Here is a 15117-nt window from a genome sequence, read left to right as displayed (position 1 = left end):
ATTATGTTTTATGTAAGATAGCCTCAGCACTCTTTTTCTTTTAAATGAAAATGTATTTCAGAATTAAGAATTTTAGTGATGTAGATAATTAATTTTCATATTTTTGTCTTAGGACTTTGGCCTTAGTAACCATATTAGCTAAATATGTTTTGGTTTGATGCTCTGAATGAATGCTTGTTGTAATAAAATGCTCTCCTTTCATAATGTCCTAATTATTTTGCTGTGGTTGAGATTTGGCTGTATTTAAGAAAATGTAATCTAGAAAACAGTTAAAGATACACATTGGTGAAGATAGCAAAGTTAAAGTCTCTTATTCTTTAAGATCCAGACTTTTCAGGGTACTTTCTCTTTTCTTTCTTCATTTTTTGCCTTTTTAAAAACTGTATGTGTATCTTAGCATGTACAGTCCTTTTCTCCTTACTTTTTGAAGAGTATATTTTAGTTACTAACATGTATGTTGCAGGGGCTGTGGTCATTTCACCAGTTTGTCATTTTTCAGTTTTAGGTTCTCTCATAAGTTTATTCTTTTTACCTGATTTTCCCTTATCTGGAATAGACTTCCTTCTCTTGTTTGCAAGATGAACTTCTTACCTAAGATTTGCATAAAGCTTGCTCTCCTCCAAGAAGCTTTTTCCACCACCACCCCCAGCAGTGTTGGAGACTACCTTTGGTGCTGCCTTCCACACTAGATAGTCTTGAATAGCAATCATCATGCTGTAGTTGATTTAATTTCTGTAGTGTATCCTCACCTCTGGACTTTGATTAATTTATTGGAGAGCAGAAATTCGTTTTATTAATCCTCACATACTCAAACCCTAGTATAGGCTGGCATGTGTTAGGCGTTCTATAAATGTTGGTTGGATAAGAGGGTAAGAAGGATGGGAAAGTAAGATTTATTGTAAGGCATACAAGTCTGGTTAAGAACTTTGAGAAATCTGAGAACAAAACAATTTCTAATTTCTAATTCAGAATAGGAAAATAAGATATTAACAGCTTTTCCTCTAGGAGCTGCAGGGTTGAGAGGAGCATGACCCTTTCCTACCCTGTGATAGTGTGTGCTCATCCACTGATATCTGTATACTCTGAAAATTGGGAATCATCTGACAAAATGTTACTTTGCCTGCTGTGTTGAAGGGTCCCATTTGACATGATATTGTGAACTTTGTTCATATCACCTTATGTAAAAACAATAGATAGCTGGCAGTGAATTAATAAGTCATCAAACCAGTGCTGAGTCTTGGGGTACTAGCAGAGCTCAAATTCCCAGAGTTTGAGGCAGTGGGACTCACAGTTCTGCCCAGCATTTTTTAGAAACATGTATTGTGGGGCCTGCATGTTTACACCAAACAAAACCTGACATTGTTGGCACTGGATAGTGAACACAACATAGAAGCTATATACCATCTGCTCTGCCCAGGGTGCCTTGACCTTACTAGCTCTGGTCATGTCTAAAGGTCATCATATTGAGGAGGTTCCTGAACTTCTTTTGGTTGTTGAATATAAAATTGAAGGCTACAGGAAGACCAAGGAGACATTTTTGCTTCTTAAAAAACTTAAAGCCTAGAATGATATCAAAAAGGTTGATGATTTTCAGTGAGTGAGAACTGGTAAGAACAGGAACAAAATGAGAAACCGTTGTTGTATCCAGCACAGGGGGACTCTGTATCATCTATAAAGAGGACAGCAGTATCTTCAAAGCCTTCAGGACCATCCCTGGAATTATTTTACTTAATGTAAGCAAACTGAGCATGTGACATTTCTGCATTTGTACCGAAAGGACTTTCTGCAAGTTAGAAGATCTGTGTGGCACTTGGCATTAGACTGCCTCTCAAGAGTAACTACAACCTTCCCTTGCACAGGATGCTTAATACAAACCCTGGTAGAATCTTGAAAAGCCCAGAGATCCAAAGAGCCCTCGAGCACCATGCAAGAAGATTCATTGCAGGATCCTGAAGAAAAATCCACCGAAAACCCTGAGGAGCCTGTTGAAGCTAAACTCCACTGCAAAGGCCATAAGCCAGAACACCATTCTTCGTCTGACGCCAAGTCACAAGCTGTGAATGGTTCAGGCAGCAGCAGCCTCAGAAGCCAAATCAAATGAGAAAGAGGTTCCAGGCAAGAAGCCTGTAATAGGGAAGAAGGGAAAGAAGACTGTTAGTTGTTACTGTGAAGGATGTGAAGAAGCAGAAGAAATCTTTTATGGGGAAAACAAAGGCTGCAGCTACTAAGAAACCAGCAGCTATGAAGAAGCCTGAAGAAAAGAAACCTACCAATGAAAAAAAAGCCTGCTGCATAAAAGCTTACATTTGTTTATTCTATAATTGTCAAATCATTTTGGACAGCTTATTTTGAATAAAAACTTATCTAAGGGAAGAAAAAAAAAGGTGAATAGCAATCATAGAACCTAAATTTGCTTTGCTTTTCACTTTAATACTGGGTATCATTTTCTGAAATATTTGATGTAACATAGTGCCTTATGTATTAGAGGTAGGTAATAAGATGAGTAATATCCATTCTAGAAATGGTTAATGATTATTTTTAGTAACAAAGTTTATGCAGCCTGATTCAACAAAGGCTAATTCCATGGTCTTTTTTCCTAGGAAGTCAAATATTACTGCATTCTGTTTTTAATTGCATGTTCTAGAGTGATACATTTGTATACTTAACTATTGTTTAATTGTACAAAAATTTAGAGATTTTTTTATCAGTAGAAACATGTTACATACAAGTAAAATAACTTTCTCTGTAATTAAAAGTAATATATTGGTTAAATTTTATGTTACATGTTCTCTCAATAAAATCATTTTGAATTATTTGAAGGTGCACCTCCTCTTACTTCTTTGGAAAAAGATAAAGAAATTGATCTTGAGCTACTTCAAGATCTAATGGAAGTTGACATTGATCCTTTAGATATTGATTTGGAAAAAGATCCTCTTGCAGCCAAAGTTTTTAAGGTATGATATGCTATTCTTTGCAATTAAAATATTTCATTTTATACTTTGGGTTTAATCATTTAAAACAGGAAAGTATACATATTTATCACTAAATGCAGTCCATTAGTCATTGTTCTCAAAATTCATTAATTTGCAAATAGGTCCTATAGCAGTTTTTTAAAATATCAATAGAATAGGGGATACTTGTACCCTTTTATTAATGTAGCCACTATTATTGTCTTATATATTAGTAAGAACCCATAATAGGCATGGGGAAGTTTAGCAGATTACTAAATTTCAAGCAGCATTTAAGCTCACCTAAGCTCAGTTTATTTCAGATTCTACTTCTGTGTTAGCTTCATTTTCTAAAGTAGAGCTACCCTTAATATTTTATATTGCTTCTTTTTGTTTATGAGTTTTCTTGTTAAGGATGCTAATTATCTGTCAACTTCTAAAGTATTTTTAAATTTTGGTATAAAATGAAGAGAATATTATGGAACTATTCTTGTAGATCATTAAGATCATAAGTATGTTTTGGTGATTTAAAGCATAAGGGAATATTTATTTTGTAGCCTTATTTGAGTTTAGAAAGTGTAAATAATGTCACTTTTAGTGAAGAGGTAAAAATAAACCACATTTTTTTCCCTCTTTTAAGCCAATAAGCAGTACATGGTATGATTATTGGGGTGCTGATTATGGCACCTACAATTACAACCCTTACATTGGAGGTCTTGGAATTCCTGTAGCAAAGCCACCTGCAAACACAGAGAAGAATGGATCACAGACAGTTAGTGTTTCTGTATCTCAGGGTAAGTGTGTGTTATATTTTAAGAGACGGAGCCTGAGTGTATGCTGAGAGGGTTTAGTTTCCCACGTGTGCCATCAGAATGACAAAGCTATGTATTTCGGTGTCAGTCAGTTTGAAGGAGCTTCCATTTATGGGGCATCCTTTGTTTCTCAAAGTAACACCTAGCAAAATGTATTTGTGAGGTGTGTGGGATTGCCAGTGATTTTAATTAATTGTGCTTTCTTTTATTTTTTATTAATAATAAACTTATATTTTATTTGTAAACAGATTGAAACCACACTGAATACTATTTTTGTACTGTTTTAGTCATGTAGAATATATCAGATTTTTTTTTAAATAAAAATCTTTTGTTATATTTTGAAACAATTATGCCTTTACTGAAAAGTTGCAAATTTAATGAAACAGCATCTATTATCCTGAACCATTGGGAGTAAGTTGATAATCTTATTTGTTTGTTTATTTTTGCTAATCTTATTTATTTTTGTTTTATTTTTATTTGGTTTTTGCACAGATCAGGACATTTTTCTAGGTAAGCAGTCAGGAAGCACATTCCATCAAAATTAGGAAATTAACATTAGTACTAACACTCCTCATTCAGGTTTTAGCAATTGTGTTTAAATAATCTCCTTTACGCAAAGCAAAATGGTGCCTTGCATTTAATTGTCCTGGCTCTTCAGTCTCATTCAGCCTGGAACAATTCTTCAGAGTTCACTTTCATGACCTTAATGCTTTTGAAGATTACAGGCCAGTTATTTTGTAAAATGTCCCTCAAAATTTGTGTTTATGTACTATTTCCTCATGATTAGATTGAGGTCATGTTTTGTTTCCAGAAGTATCTGAAGTGTAATGCTCAGATTTTTATATTGCATGTTAGTTGGCTTATGGTTTAAATTTGTTCAATGACTGGTGATTTGATTTAAGGAGCAGTCTGCCAGTCCATTGTAAAGTTACGCTTTTCCCACACACACAAAAAAAATTTGTGGATTTGGGAGTGGTCCTTGGAAAGTATTTTTTTTTTTAATTAGTCTATTTATTTTTAAATAGACTCATGGCTTCCTGTTTAATTCAGTGGGTCATAATTTGTTGTTATTTATTTGTTGCTAAGTTTTTATTAAGGTAAAATATAAATAACATAAAGTTTACCATTTTAATCATTTTTAAGTATACAGTTCCATGGCATTAAGTATATTCACAGTGTTTTCATGATTTATTTTGATGTTCAAATTATACCAGATTTGACCAGTGGGTTCTTCTCCTTTAGCTTATCTATCTTTTTGATACGTTCTCATCTTTATTTAAGCACTTCCTTATTTCCTGGCAGGACAAGATGCCCCAGGCTAATCATTTCCTTTTCCTTCCCCAGACTGGGAATTAACTACTTCCGCAAGAAGGGTATTTCAAAACCTTTTAGTGGAAGAATGTGATTAAGCAACCAAGATTTGGGTGCTAGGTATACTTAATTCCATTTTGGTGGCTGTTTCTGTGCTCTCTTGGTGGATAGATCTGGGGCATGTGTGTATGTGTGTGTGGGGTGGGGGCGGTGGGTGGGTGGGTGTATATTTACACACATTTGCATCTATGCTTCTGTATTTGCCCTTTTATCTAGAATGCCTTTAGTTCATGTCAGTATATCTGGCTGTAATCTAACCCTGTAGGCCTCATTTTATTTTTAATTAAATTTTTTTTTATTCAAATTCTAGTTAGCTAACATACAGTAATGTTACCTAGATTTCATTTTAACTTTCTCCCTTTCTATATTTATATTTCTTTTCTCCAACAGCGAGGAACCTATTTCTCATTATTCTTAACGAATTTGCTTCTGTTATCATTCCTTCATTTCTTGGATCTGCCTCTCTCTATAAAACCAGTCTCCCATTTTTAGCCTCCTTTGCACAGATATTGGTACCTGCTGTGGCTGATAATCCCTGACAGGTTGTTCTTATATGAGGACATACTCATCACCCTGTTTTGCATTTGGATGTCAGCATTTTATTGTAGGAAGTAGGACATGAGAAATAATTATCAAATAGCTCTTTTTCTTTTAATTGCTTTTTGTAGCCCTAGATGCTCGCCTAGAAGTTGGACTTGAACAGCAAGCAGAACTTATGTTGAAAATGATGTCTACCTTGGAAGCAGATTCCATTTTACAGGCATTAACAAATACATCTCCTACATGTAAGTGAAAATCACCATTCTCAAGATTATTGCAACAAATGATTTATCTCTAGATTATTTTAAAGTGCATTTAGTGAGGACAGATTTTTAAATTCCATATGTGGTGTGAGTCTGAGTGGGCTAAATATTATAGCACCTCTCCCTCACTAAGTTAGTAGCAAGTTGAGAGATAAGATAAAGGATTAATAAATTGGGAAAGTGGAAGGGGAACAGAACAGCTCTATGTAGTAGTATGTTTACATTCAGTCCAAAACCTGAGTGGTGTTTTTGTTATTGTGTTGTATGGTTAATGAAATTCCTAGAGTTGTCTGCTTAGCTAGCTGCTTACGAGTTCATTGCATTACATCCACATTTATGATAAAGTGGATTTTTATTCTTTATTTATTTTTAAAGATTTTATTTATTCATGAGACACCGGGGGTGGGGGGCAGAGACATAGGCAGAGGGAGAAGCAGGCTCCACACAGAGGGCTCGATGTGGGACCCGATCCCGGAATCCTGGGATCATGCCCTGAGCTGAAGGCAGACACACAACTGCTGAGCCACCCAGGCGTCCCAGTAAAGTGCATTTTCAAATGTAGCAGTCACCCCCTTTTGAGGAGATGGAATGGGATGCCTGAAACCACAGATAGTACTGAACCCTTTATATATCATGTTTTTTCTCTCTCTATATTTATACCTATAATAAAGTTTGATTTATAATTTAAGCACAGTAAGATTAACAATAATAGTAAAATAATTCTATACTGTAATAAAGATGTGAATGGGGTCTCTTTCTCAATCACCCTTCTGATGGTGATGTTTGGTGATAAAATACCTGCATGATGTGATGAAGTGAGGTAAATGATGTAGGCATTGAGATGGAGTTTAGGCTACTGTTGACCTGTCAATCAAAGGATCATCTGCTTCCTAACTGCAGTTGACTGCTAGTAACTGGAGCCAGAAACCACAGAGAGCAGAACTACAGATAAGGGGATGCTACTGCAGTGGCATCTTTATCATCCTTTAAGACTAGGATAGAAGAAATATATATAGGCCTAATTGAACTGCTAAATTGAGAGGATTTACTACCTAATTATCTACATCAAAGGAAGGCAAATGTTTGATATAAAGGACCGGAGAGTAAATATTTTAGGCTTTCTGAGCTGTACAGTGTGTTGGTAACTATGCAAATATGACTTTGTAGCAATAAAGTAGCTGTAGACAATATCTAAACCAATGGACATGGTTGATACATAAACTGTTACACTGTCAGGAGGCCTGCTTATTTTGATCATCAGGCAGTAGTTTGCTGAAATAGAATGCTAGACTTGGGTAGATTGCCTCCTATCAGACAGGCACAGTTAAGATAGATAGCAGCCTGTCTCACAAAGACAAAAGATTAAGGAGCTGGGCTAGGGAGATAGTGATGTCTTTATTTTTCTTAGGCCGAGAAATTACTTCACCTTCTCTGGAGCATGGTGAGTTAAAGGGTAGATGTACTGGTTAGAATCTAGAAAGAGCATCTTGTTCTTCTTCCCCTGTGAAGGAGAGTTTACAGTGCATTAGAGAAATTTGAGTTTTTAGACTTTTCTGTGTCAAATTGAATTCTTTTGCTTTGCTGGTGTCATTTATTTCTTATCTTGGGTTGGGAGATAGAAAAGTGAAAACTAAAGAAAAGGTCAACCAATCAAAAGATAACAATATTGATCCACTAATATTGTATCTTATCTGTCAGTAATGGAGGGCTCTCTTTGTTGGGCCAGCTCTCTATGACCACAAACAACTCAGTACTGACCTCAGTAGCCCTTTTCTTTGTTAGACGTTTCTTGTTTAAAACAATTTATTAGAAGATGCTTTTGTAATTTGTATCTGTTTCTCTTAATATTGTGTCTTTTGATTATTGTCCTGTTTAGAACTGTGTCCCCCCTTTCCCATAATAACTTTTTAAACTTATGTAAAACTTTTCTTAGAGTTCATGTATTTCTTGGCTCCCCATGAATATATATACTCATTTGTTAGTTTGGTGTATGACTTTGACATCAGAATTTTTAATGATTCCCAGATAATGTTAATGTATAATCAAGGTTAAGAATCAATGGGCTAGGGCAGCCCCGGTGACACAGTGGTTTGGTGCTGCCTGCAGCCTGGGGTGTGATCCTGGAGATCCGGAATCGAGTCCCACGTCTGGCTCCCTGTGTGGAGCCTACTTCTCCCTCTGCCTGTGTCTCTGCCTCTCTCTCTCTCTCTCTCTCTCAATAAATAAATAAAATCTTAAAAAAAAAAAAAAAGAATCAATGGGCTAGAGTCTAAATTATTCTAAAACTACTTTCTTAAGAATTAGTCAAGATTCTGCTTTTTCTTCCCTTTCCTCATTAAATAGGGAAAAATTGAAAATAAAAATTGCTAGAGAGTAAGGCTTTATTACTTTGATGGACAAATGCTGTGAATTGGGGAACTTCTCTCTTTGATGATTATCTGTTTGACTTTCAGGTAATGTTGTAAACATTAACAGATTTTCAAATAGTATAACAATGAACCATTCTTAGGAATGCAATTAAAAAGTTTTTAAAGATTTCACTTACCTATACATACTAATAGCTAGTGAACATTTCTCCTGATACTTTGTGTATAAAATCATAATTGTGTTTAATTTTCAGTATCACAGTCCCCTACTGGAACAGATGATTCACTTCTAGGGGGTTTACAAGCAGCGAACCAATCCAACCAGCTTATTATACAGTTATCATCTGTCCCAATGTTAAATGTTTGTTTCAACAAACTTTTTTCCATGCTTCAAGTCCATCATGTTCAGGTATGATTTCAGGAGAAATGGTATATTTTCACACGTTATAGCCAGAGATGAAAAGAACTGGGGAGATCTTTCTCAACCTGACAGGGGTGATTTATTCATTATCTCAGATGGAAAAATATTGGAGATCCTTTGATAACCACAGATCTTCAGTGATAGGTTATTTATAATTTTTATGATTTTTAAGATTTATTACTGTAATTCTAGTTATATGTTATACACATACCTGTATTTAAAGACTTGAATCAACCTATTTTAATTTAGCAAACTATATGTATTAGGTAAATGATAAATTTTAATTCAGTTTAAATTTTGTTATGTCAAGAATTTTAAGATGTGTTTGCTTGCCAACTGAATTGAAGTAACCAGAGGAAATATTTAATAGAAAAATTAATTACTCAAAGGGATTCATTCATAAGATTTTTCTTTAAATAGTATTTCATTATATAATAGATACATTCCCTCCCCATCCCCACCCGTCAATTTTCATTCTTTTTCAGTTGGAATCACTTCTCCAGTTGTGGCTCACATTGAGCCTGAATTCTAGTTCATCTGGAAACAAAGAAAATGGAGCAGACATTTTTTTATATAATGCTAATCGAATACCTGTCATTTCATTAAATCAGGGTAAGATTTATTAGAAGGAAAATTATTAACATAGATTAAATAAACTAAAAAGGCAACGTTAGGTTAATATTACCAAATTTTTGTTTGTCATTAGGCTTAGAGTGTTTTAGTGGGGGGAAAACCCTTTTTTTAATTGATAATTTTCAGGAGAGAACAAGATCTTTTTCTCTGGTTTGTATTACCTTCTGCCTGTGTGTAACTAAAATTTGCAGTGTTAATCTTTGTATTGCCAAAAAATACGTTGTTCGTAAGCTGTTCTGTTGCCACTGGTGTTTCTTAAAAATGTGAATCAGCGCTAAGGGAATTGAAAAGTTGGAGAAGGATGTCCATTTCCTGTGGAAGTAGCATTAGTTAGCTCTTGGGTGTTTTTTTTTTCTTTTGACAAGTGCAGGAATGTGGAAATAATGGGAGTAAAATAATATCCTTCTACAGAAATAGAGGTATCCTTTAGCTCTTGCTGCAGAAATCTATTTTAGTTATATATATATATCTTTTTATTTTAGTTATATTTTAAGAAAAATAATGATCATCTGTTTCTGATGCTTTCTTCTTAGCCAGAGGTGCATGCTGTATCTTGCATTGCTTTCATAGGCTTGTCTTTCAATCTTAGTGACAGCTCTGTACAACAGAGCTCACAGACTGTGGCTCACAGTCCTACTTTAATCTGTGTTTTGTTGGCAAGAACCAGCCCAGCTTTAATTAATAGGTTTTCATTTCTTCCATTATACTAATAATCATTATAAATTATGCTCCCATTGTTATTTTCAATTTTGTTAATTGTGAAAACCATTATACATAAACAAGAATTGATGAGAAAGAAATAAATAACTGTTCATTATTATCCTCAGATACCTGGTTAGTATTCAGATTTCCAGTTGCCTCAACTATTAAAAAATTTTTTTAAAATTTGAAATAGAATCCATATAAGATCCATATATTTTCATTGTTTCTTTAATCCCTCTTAATCTGAATAGGTTCCCTCCTTGTCTTTTTTTTATGCCCTTAACAAAGTCATTTATCAAAGAAGTTTGGTCATTTGTCTTTTAGGATTTCCTGCATCCTGATTTTTAGTGATTATATCTCCATGATGTCCTCTTGATTTCCTATGAATTAGTAGTTAGACCTGTATTAATCTGATTTTTTTAAAAAGGCAATTTCATAGATTGCCTTTCTTTTTACATTGTTTAGAATTTGATGCTCAGTCTTAAGAATTCATAATAATTCATAATAATCAATGCCCTTAATAATTCATTAAAGGTTTCAAAAATGCAAAAAGTCTGATTCTGTCACTATTTTAGTTGAAATATTTCCATAAAAAGAAAATTCCTTTCATAGGCTATTATGTCACCACCCTCTCTTGTACATTTGTATAATAGTGGCAGGGAAAATGCTAGAACTTTTTTTAAAAGTTTTTGTATTGAATTGGTTCACAAGCGGTCTATGTGCATGATCAGTTAGTTTCTTTAATAAATAATTGTATAAGTTATGGATTTTAAAATATTTTTTGAGTTATAATTATCCTTATTAATGGTAAATTTTGCCATTTGTGACCAGTAAGATGCTCCTTTCTTAGCTGTTGTTTTTATATTCACCCTATGATTTTGTTAGCGTTTAATATGATAAATATTTCAGTCTGTGTGTATTACAGCCTGAAATCTGGAATCAGCCATTTTTAAAGGGTGTTTGAAGAGCACAGTCTGGGCAGTGTATTATTTTTGTACATTTTGACTTTGGCTTATCCAGCTGCCATGAGTACTTCCAAGTTACTTGGGCCTTGCAAGTGACCTAATTATTCTAGCTTGTACTTTTGTGAAGTTGCATTGGTTTTCAGTGGTCTTACTCCTTCCCTGTTTTTCCAGTGTCCCCTATTATTTTCCGGTTTTGGTCTTGCAGAATGTGAAGATTTTTAGTAAAAAAAAAAACAAACTATGTTACAGTAGAAGTGCCTGTAGTTGGAAAAGGACAGCACATTATTGTGATAACATTTTATGTGTTATGGGCTGAGCTTTAAACTTAGCTATAAAATATTATTAACTCTTAATGTTTTAGTGATGTTTAATGGTATTTAATATTATTAATATTTAATAATATTCAAATTATTTAATTTAATTAACTTCATTTCTATGTTTTGAGAACACTAGGTAGTTGATTCAAAGAAATAGTGTCATATTTTAAAATTTATTCATTTTATTCTTAATTCTTAATAAACATTTGGTTTTCCTTACTTAAAAGTTTTTCCCCTTTCTCTTTTCTGTATAGCATCAATAACTAGCTTTCTCACCGTGTTAGCTTGGTATCCCAACACTTTGCTCCGGACATGGTGCCTTGTGCTTCATAGTCTAACACTCATGACAAATATGCAGCTTAATTGTAAGTTCAAAAATTTATTCCTTTAAACCTATTTATTCCTTTAAATTTCTGACCTGTACTTCTTTATTCTTACCTTCAGATTCTTAATATTTTCCCAAAAACTGATATCATTGTGAAAAAATTTTATACTTATTTGACTCTGTCTCTTCTGAATTTGTTCTTATATATTTATCTTAGGCTTTGTGCTTCCTTATTTTAATAAAATACTCTCATCTGCCAAAATCACCAGGTGAAATCATAGTTTTACTTTCTCAAAGCTTACTACTTATTAAAATAAAAGTGATTGCTTTTAGAGTACAAAATAAAAATAAAATGTTTGCTGTTTTATACTTTTCTTTTTAAAGTACCTTTGCCCTCAAAAAAATGATTATTAAATTCATGAACATATGATTTAGTTTACCACTAAAAGCTGTATTCATAGAATTATAATTGCTTTTTCTTAGATTGTGATAATAGGTTTTTCTACCTTCCTCTTTCTCATTGTAATTAAGATAGATATTTATGTAATTATAAATAATTTCTGCACCTTTTGATTAAGGAAATTTTATTGCTTTCTATGGCTTTATGTATCTTGAAGTCATGAAGCTATCCCTTCATTATATTCTGTAGTGTGTATTAATTTTTATTTTTCACATTTAAGTCTGGGTTTTACTTGGCATTCTTGAGATTATTGTGATAGAGATGAAAGTTCGCAGTAGACAGTAAGGCCTAGCCATTTATGAATTGAAGTCTTCATTCTGTCTATAGGTATGATAAGAAATGGGTAGATTTCATCCCCATTCTGTTTCTGGTTAATTTCATTAAATAGCTCTGTCACATTGATAAATGTCAACTTCAGTCATTATTTAGCATCAAAGTGCTGTTCCTCTTTTTTTTTGTTTTTTCATTTGGAATATGTTTCCAAATATGAGCTCAAAAACATCACTGTCTCATATTCAAGATAGCTTTAACTCAAAGGATATTTTAATCAGTTCAGAAAACTGGTGTGTTACCTGTGTATCATTTAATAGTGTGCAACCTTTATACTACTGACATGTAAAAGTGAATCGTTTTTGCCTAGATTGAACTTGGAAAGCAGGGTTAAGATTTGCCCAAAACGTAGATCTCTGTTTCTGAAAGAGGGAAATGATTACCAAGAATAGGCTCACCAAAAGGTCAGCAAGAATTTAATTCTTTTCCACTTGACTGTATTAAATAAGATGCATATTAAACCAGCTGTTTTTTATAGTCCCTTTAGAAGTTAGACAAGATAGATGAAAATAATGAGTCCAACACAGTCAGTACAGTAGTGATTCAGACACTTTTAATAAACTAGCTCAGAAATAGGTGAGTTTTCTTGAAACTAAGACATTTTAAAGACTACATTTCTGTTGTATTAGGGTCTATTTGTTAAGAGCTTTTTTCTTTTTTTAAAAAATGTTTTACAGCTGGTTCGAGCAGTGCCATTGGAACTCAGGAGAGTACTGCCCATCTGCTGGTTTCAGATCCAAACCTGATTCATGTATTAGTGAAATTTCTTTCTGGCACCAGTCCACATGGAACAAATCAACATAGTCCGCAGGTAAGATGACTTCTGTAACCTAGTGATAGGCTCAGACTAGTCAATAAACATATTACATTTGTAAAGAAAAACTTAATGCACCTAATGCGTAAAATTGCTAAGGTGTTAAGTGATACTATTTTATGTATCAATGTAATATAATATCTTTTGAATGATACATAATTAGTGATAACTGAAGCATAGTGAGTAGTAAATTTTTTCTTGATTTTTTTACTGTATTTTTATGAAGGTATACATTTTTGGCATTAAGTTTGGATAATTTAAGAGGCATTCTGAAAAAATATCTGTAAGGGTAGCATTTCAGAAATTTGGAATTAAAACATTTTTAAAAATAATGACCTTTACTAGCAAGATTGATAATTTAACTTAATCATTTTATAATATTAAATATATTATTTAACAAAAAATAAGTGATATTGCTCAGAGCTTATAAACACTTTTAGCCTTACTGTAAACTCCCTTTATGTCAAATAACTTCTTATTACATTGGACTGCCTTTTAAAATATTTCTACATTTTCTTTTTATGTAAAATTTATATTTAATGTTCATGGCGTCTTTTTAGTGGAGGTGATGCAACATTATCATCTTTTAAACATTATCAACTTTTAAACTTACCATCTTAAAAATTATTCTCTGGATTTGCCATTAGGCAAATTCTCATTTAGCTGACTTGTCTGTAATAGTGGCATCCTTTCTAATGTTTCATATATTCAGTAAGTTTTTAAGAGGCTTCTGTGTGCTAGATCCAGGTATCATTCTAGGTGCTGGACATAAAAGTAGTTACCAAGGCCAAGACTTCTTGGAGCTTAAATTCTATTGGATACATTTAGTCAGTGCTCTCATACTGCATATACTTTGATTCTGCAGATCATAAAGAAACAAATGAAACAAGGATGAAAATAAGAGAAGAAACTATTGTAGTTAGATGGGGCCAGAGTTTTATTGGAAACAGGCATATTATCAAGTGACTATTGTACATAGAGATTTATGAATTTGGAATGTGAAGATTCCTGGGATCATTGATTCTAACTTTATTATTTTACATACAAGAAAAGATGCTTTATTTGCATTGCCCACAGTTATACGACTTATTACGAGTAGTGCCAGCTGTTGGAGAGCATGCTATTGCATAAAATGGAGATTTCTTTTCTTCCCACTTTTGATTTTTTTAAAGGCATAGTAAGTTATTGAAATTCAGACTTTCCTCTGATATCTTAATTTTATATAGGAAGCTTGATTAAGAATGCTATGAAATTAAGTTTATCTAACTACAAACAGTGTGAAGAGTTATATTACATTGAATTTTACCAAAACTCCTCACAGGTTTTGTGATCATAGCAAATTGGGATAGAATAAAATCATATAGAGAAGTGTTACAAAACATTCCAAAACATACCTCAGATTACTTTGTATGGTTCTCACCATCATTTCTTTCATTGATGACAGTGAAGTTTGAGAAAGCATTTTTTAATGAAATGGTACGGGTTTGTTTTTACCTTTAGAGTTTTTCTTTGTGGTTTTATTTTTTTCATTCATGTTAGTATTTGCTTGCTAGTCATTAGAAGCATGACTATTTGTGAATCACTTAACCTCTTTGAGTGCTTCTGTTTTGAAATAGGTAATTAATAAGATGGTTTGTGAAAATCAGTGCAAAAGGTTTTTTTGTACTTTTGAAATCATTATGAATGCATTTCTTGTGTAATTCAGGTGAATTTTTTTTGTCTTGTTACATAAACCTACTATAAGTTCTAAACCATAATGATAAAATTACTGACACTAGAATTTATAGTTTTCAGTTTAAAAGAAATATATTTAAAAAGTTAATTGGGGGATCCCGGGTGGCTCAGCAGTT

The 15117-nt window shown here is 33.2% G+C and overlaps 1 protein-coding gene and 1 pseudogene across 16 annotated transcripts in view; both read left to right on the top strand.

Moving 5' to 3' along the window:
• BIRC6 (baculoviral IAP repeat containing 6) overlaps positions 1-15117 on the top strand; it is a 228904-nt gene that overhangs the window by 103842 nt on the left and 109945 nt on the right. For all 16 annotated transcript variants that reach the window (XR_005987661.1, XM_041754078.1, XM_041754087.1 and 13 more), the window contains 7 exons: positions 2821-2954; positions 3589-3742; positions 5800-5916; positions 8555-8709; positions 9207-9333; positions 11593-11703; positions 13131-13264. Coding sequence is in view for 15 of the 16 variants with exons in the window: in XM_041754078.1 (XP_041610012.1) it covers positions 2821-2954; positions 3589-3742; positions 5800-5916; positions 8555-8709; positions 9207-9333; positions 11593-11703; positions 13131-13264 (932 nt within the window). In the remaining variant the exon portion in view is untranslated. The remainder of the gene's footprint in view (positions 1-2820; positions 2955-3588; positions 3743-5799; positions 5917-8554; positions 8710-9206; positions 9334-11592; positions 11704-13130; positions 13265-15117) is intronic.
• On the top strand, positions 10-2804 carry LOC121490420 (annotated as a pseudogene).

The sequence above is a fragment of the Vulpes lagopus genome, chromosome 5, assembly GCF_018345385.1.
Source record: "Vulpes lagopus strain Blue_001 chromosome 5, ASM1834538v1, whole genome shotgun sequence".
In the NCBI taxonomy this organism is placed as follows: domain Eukaryota; kingdom Metazoa; phylum Chordata; class Mammalia; order Carnivora; family Canidae; genus Vulpes; species Vulpes lagopus.
This window is presented reverse-complemented; position numbering and strand designations above follow the sequence as displayed.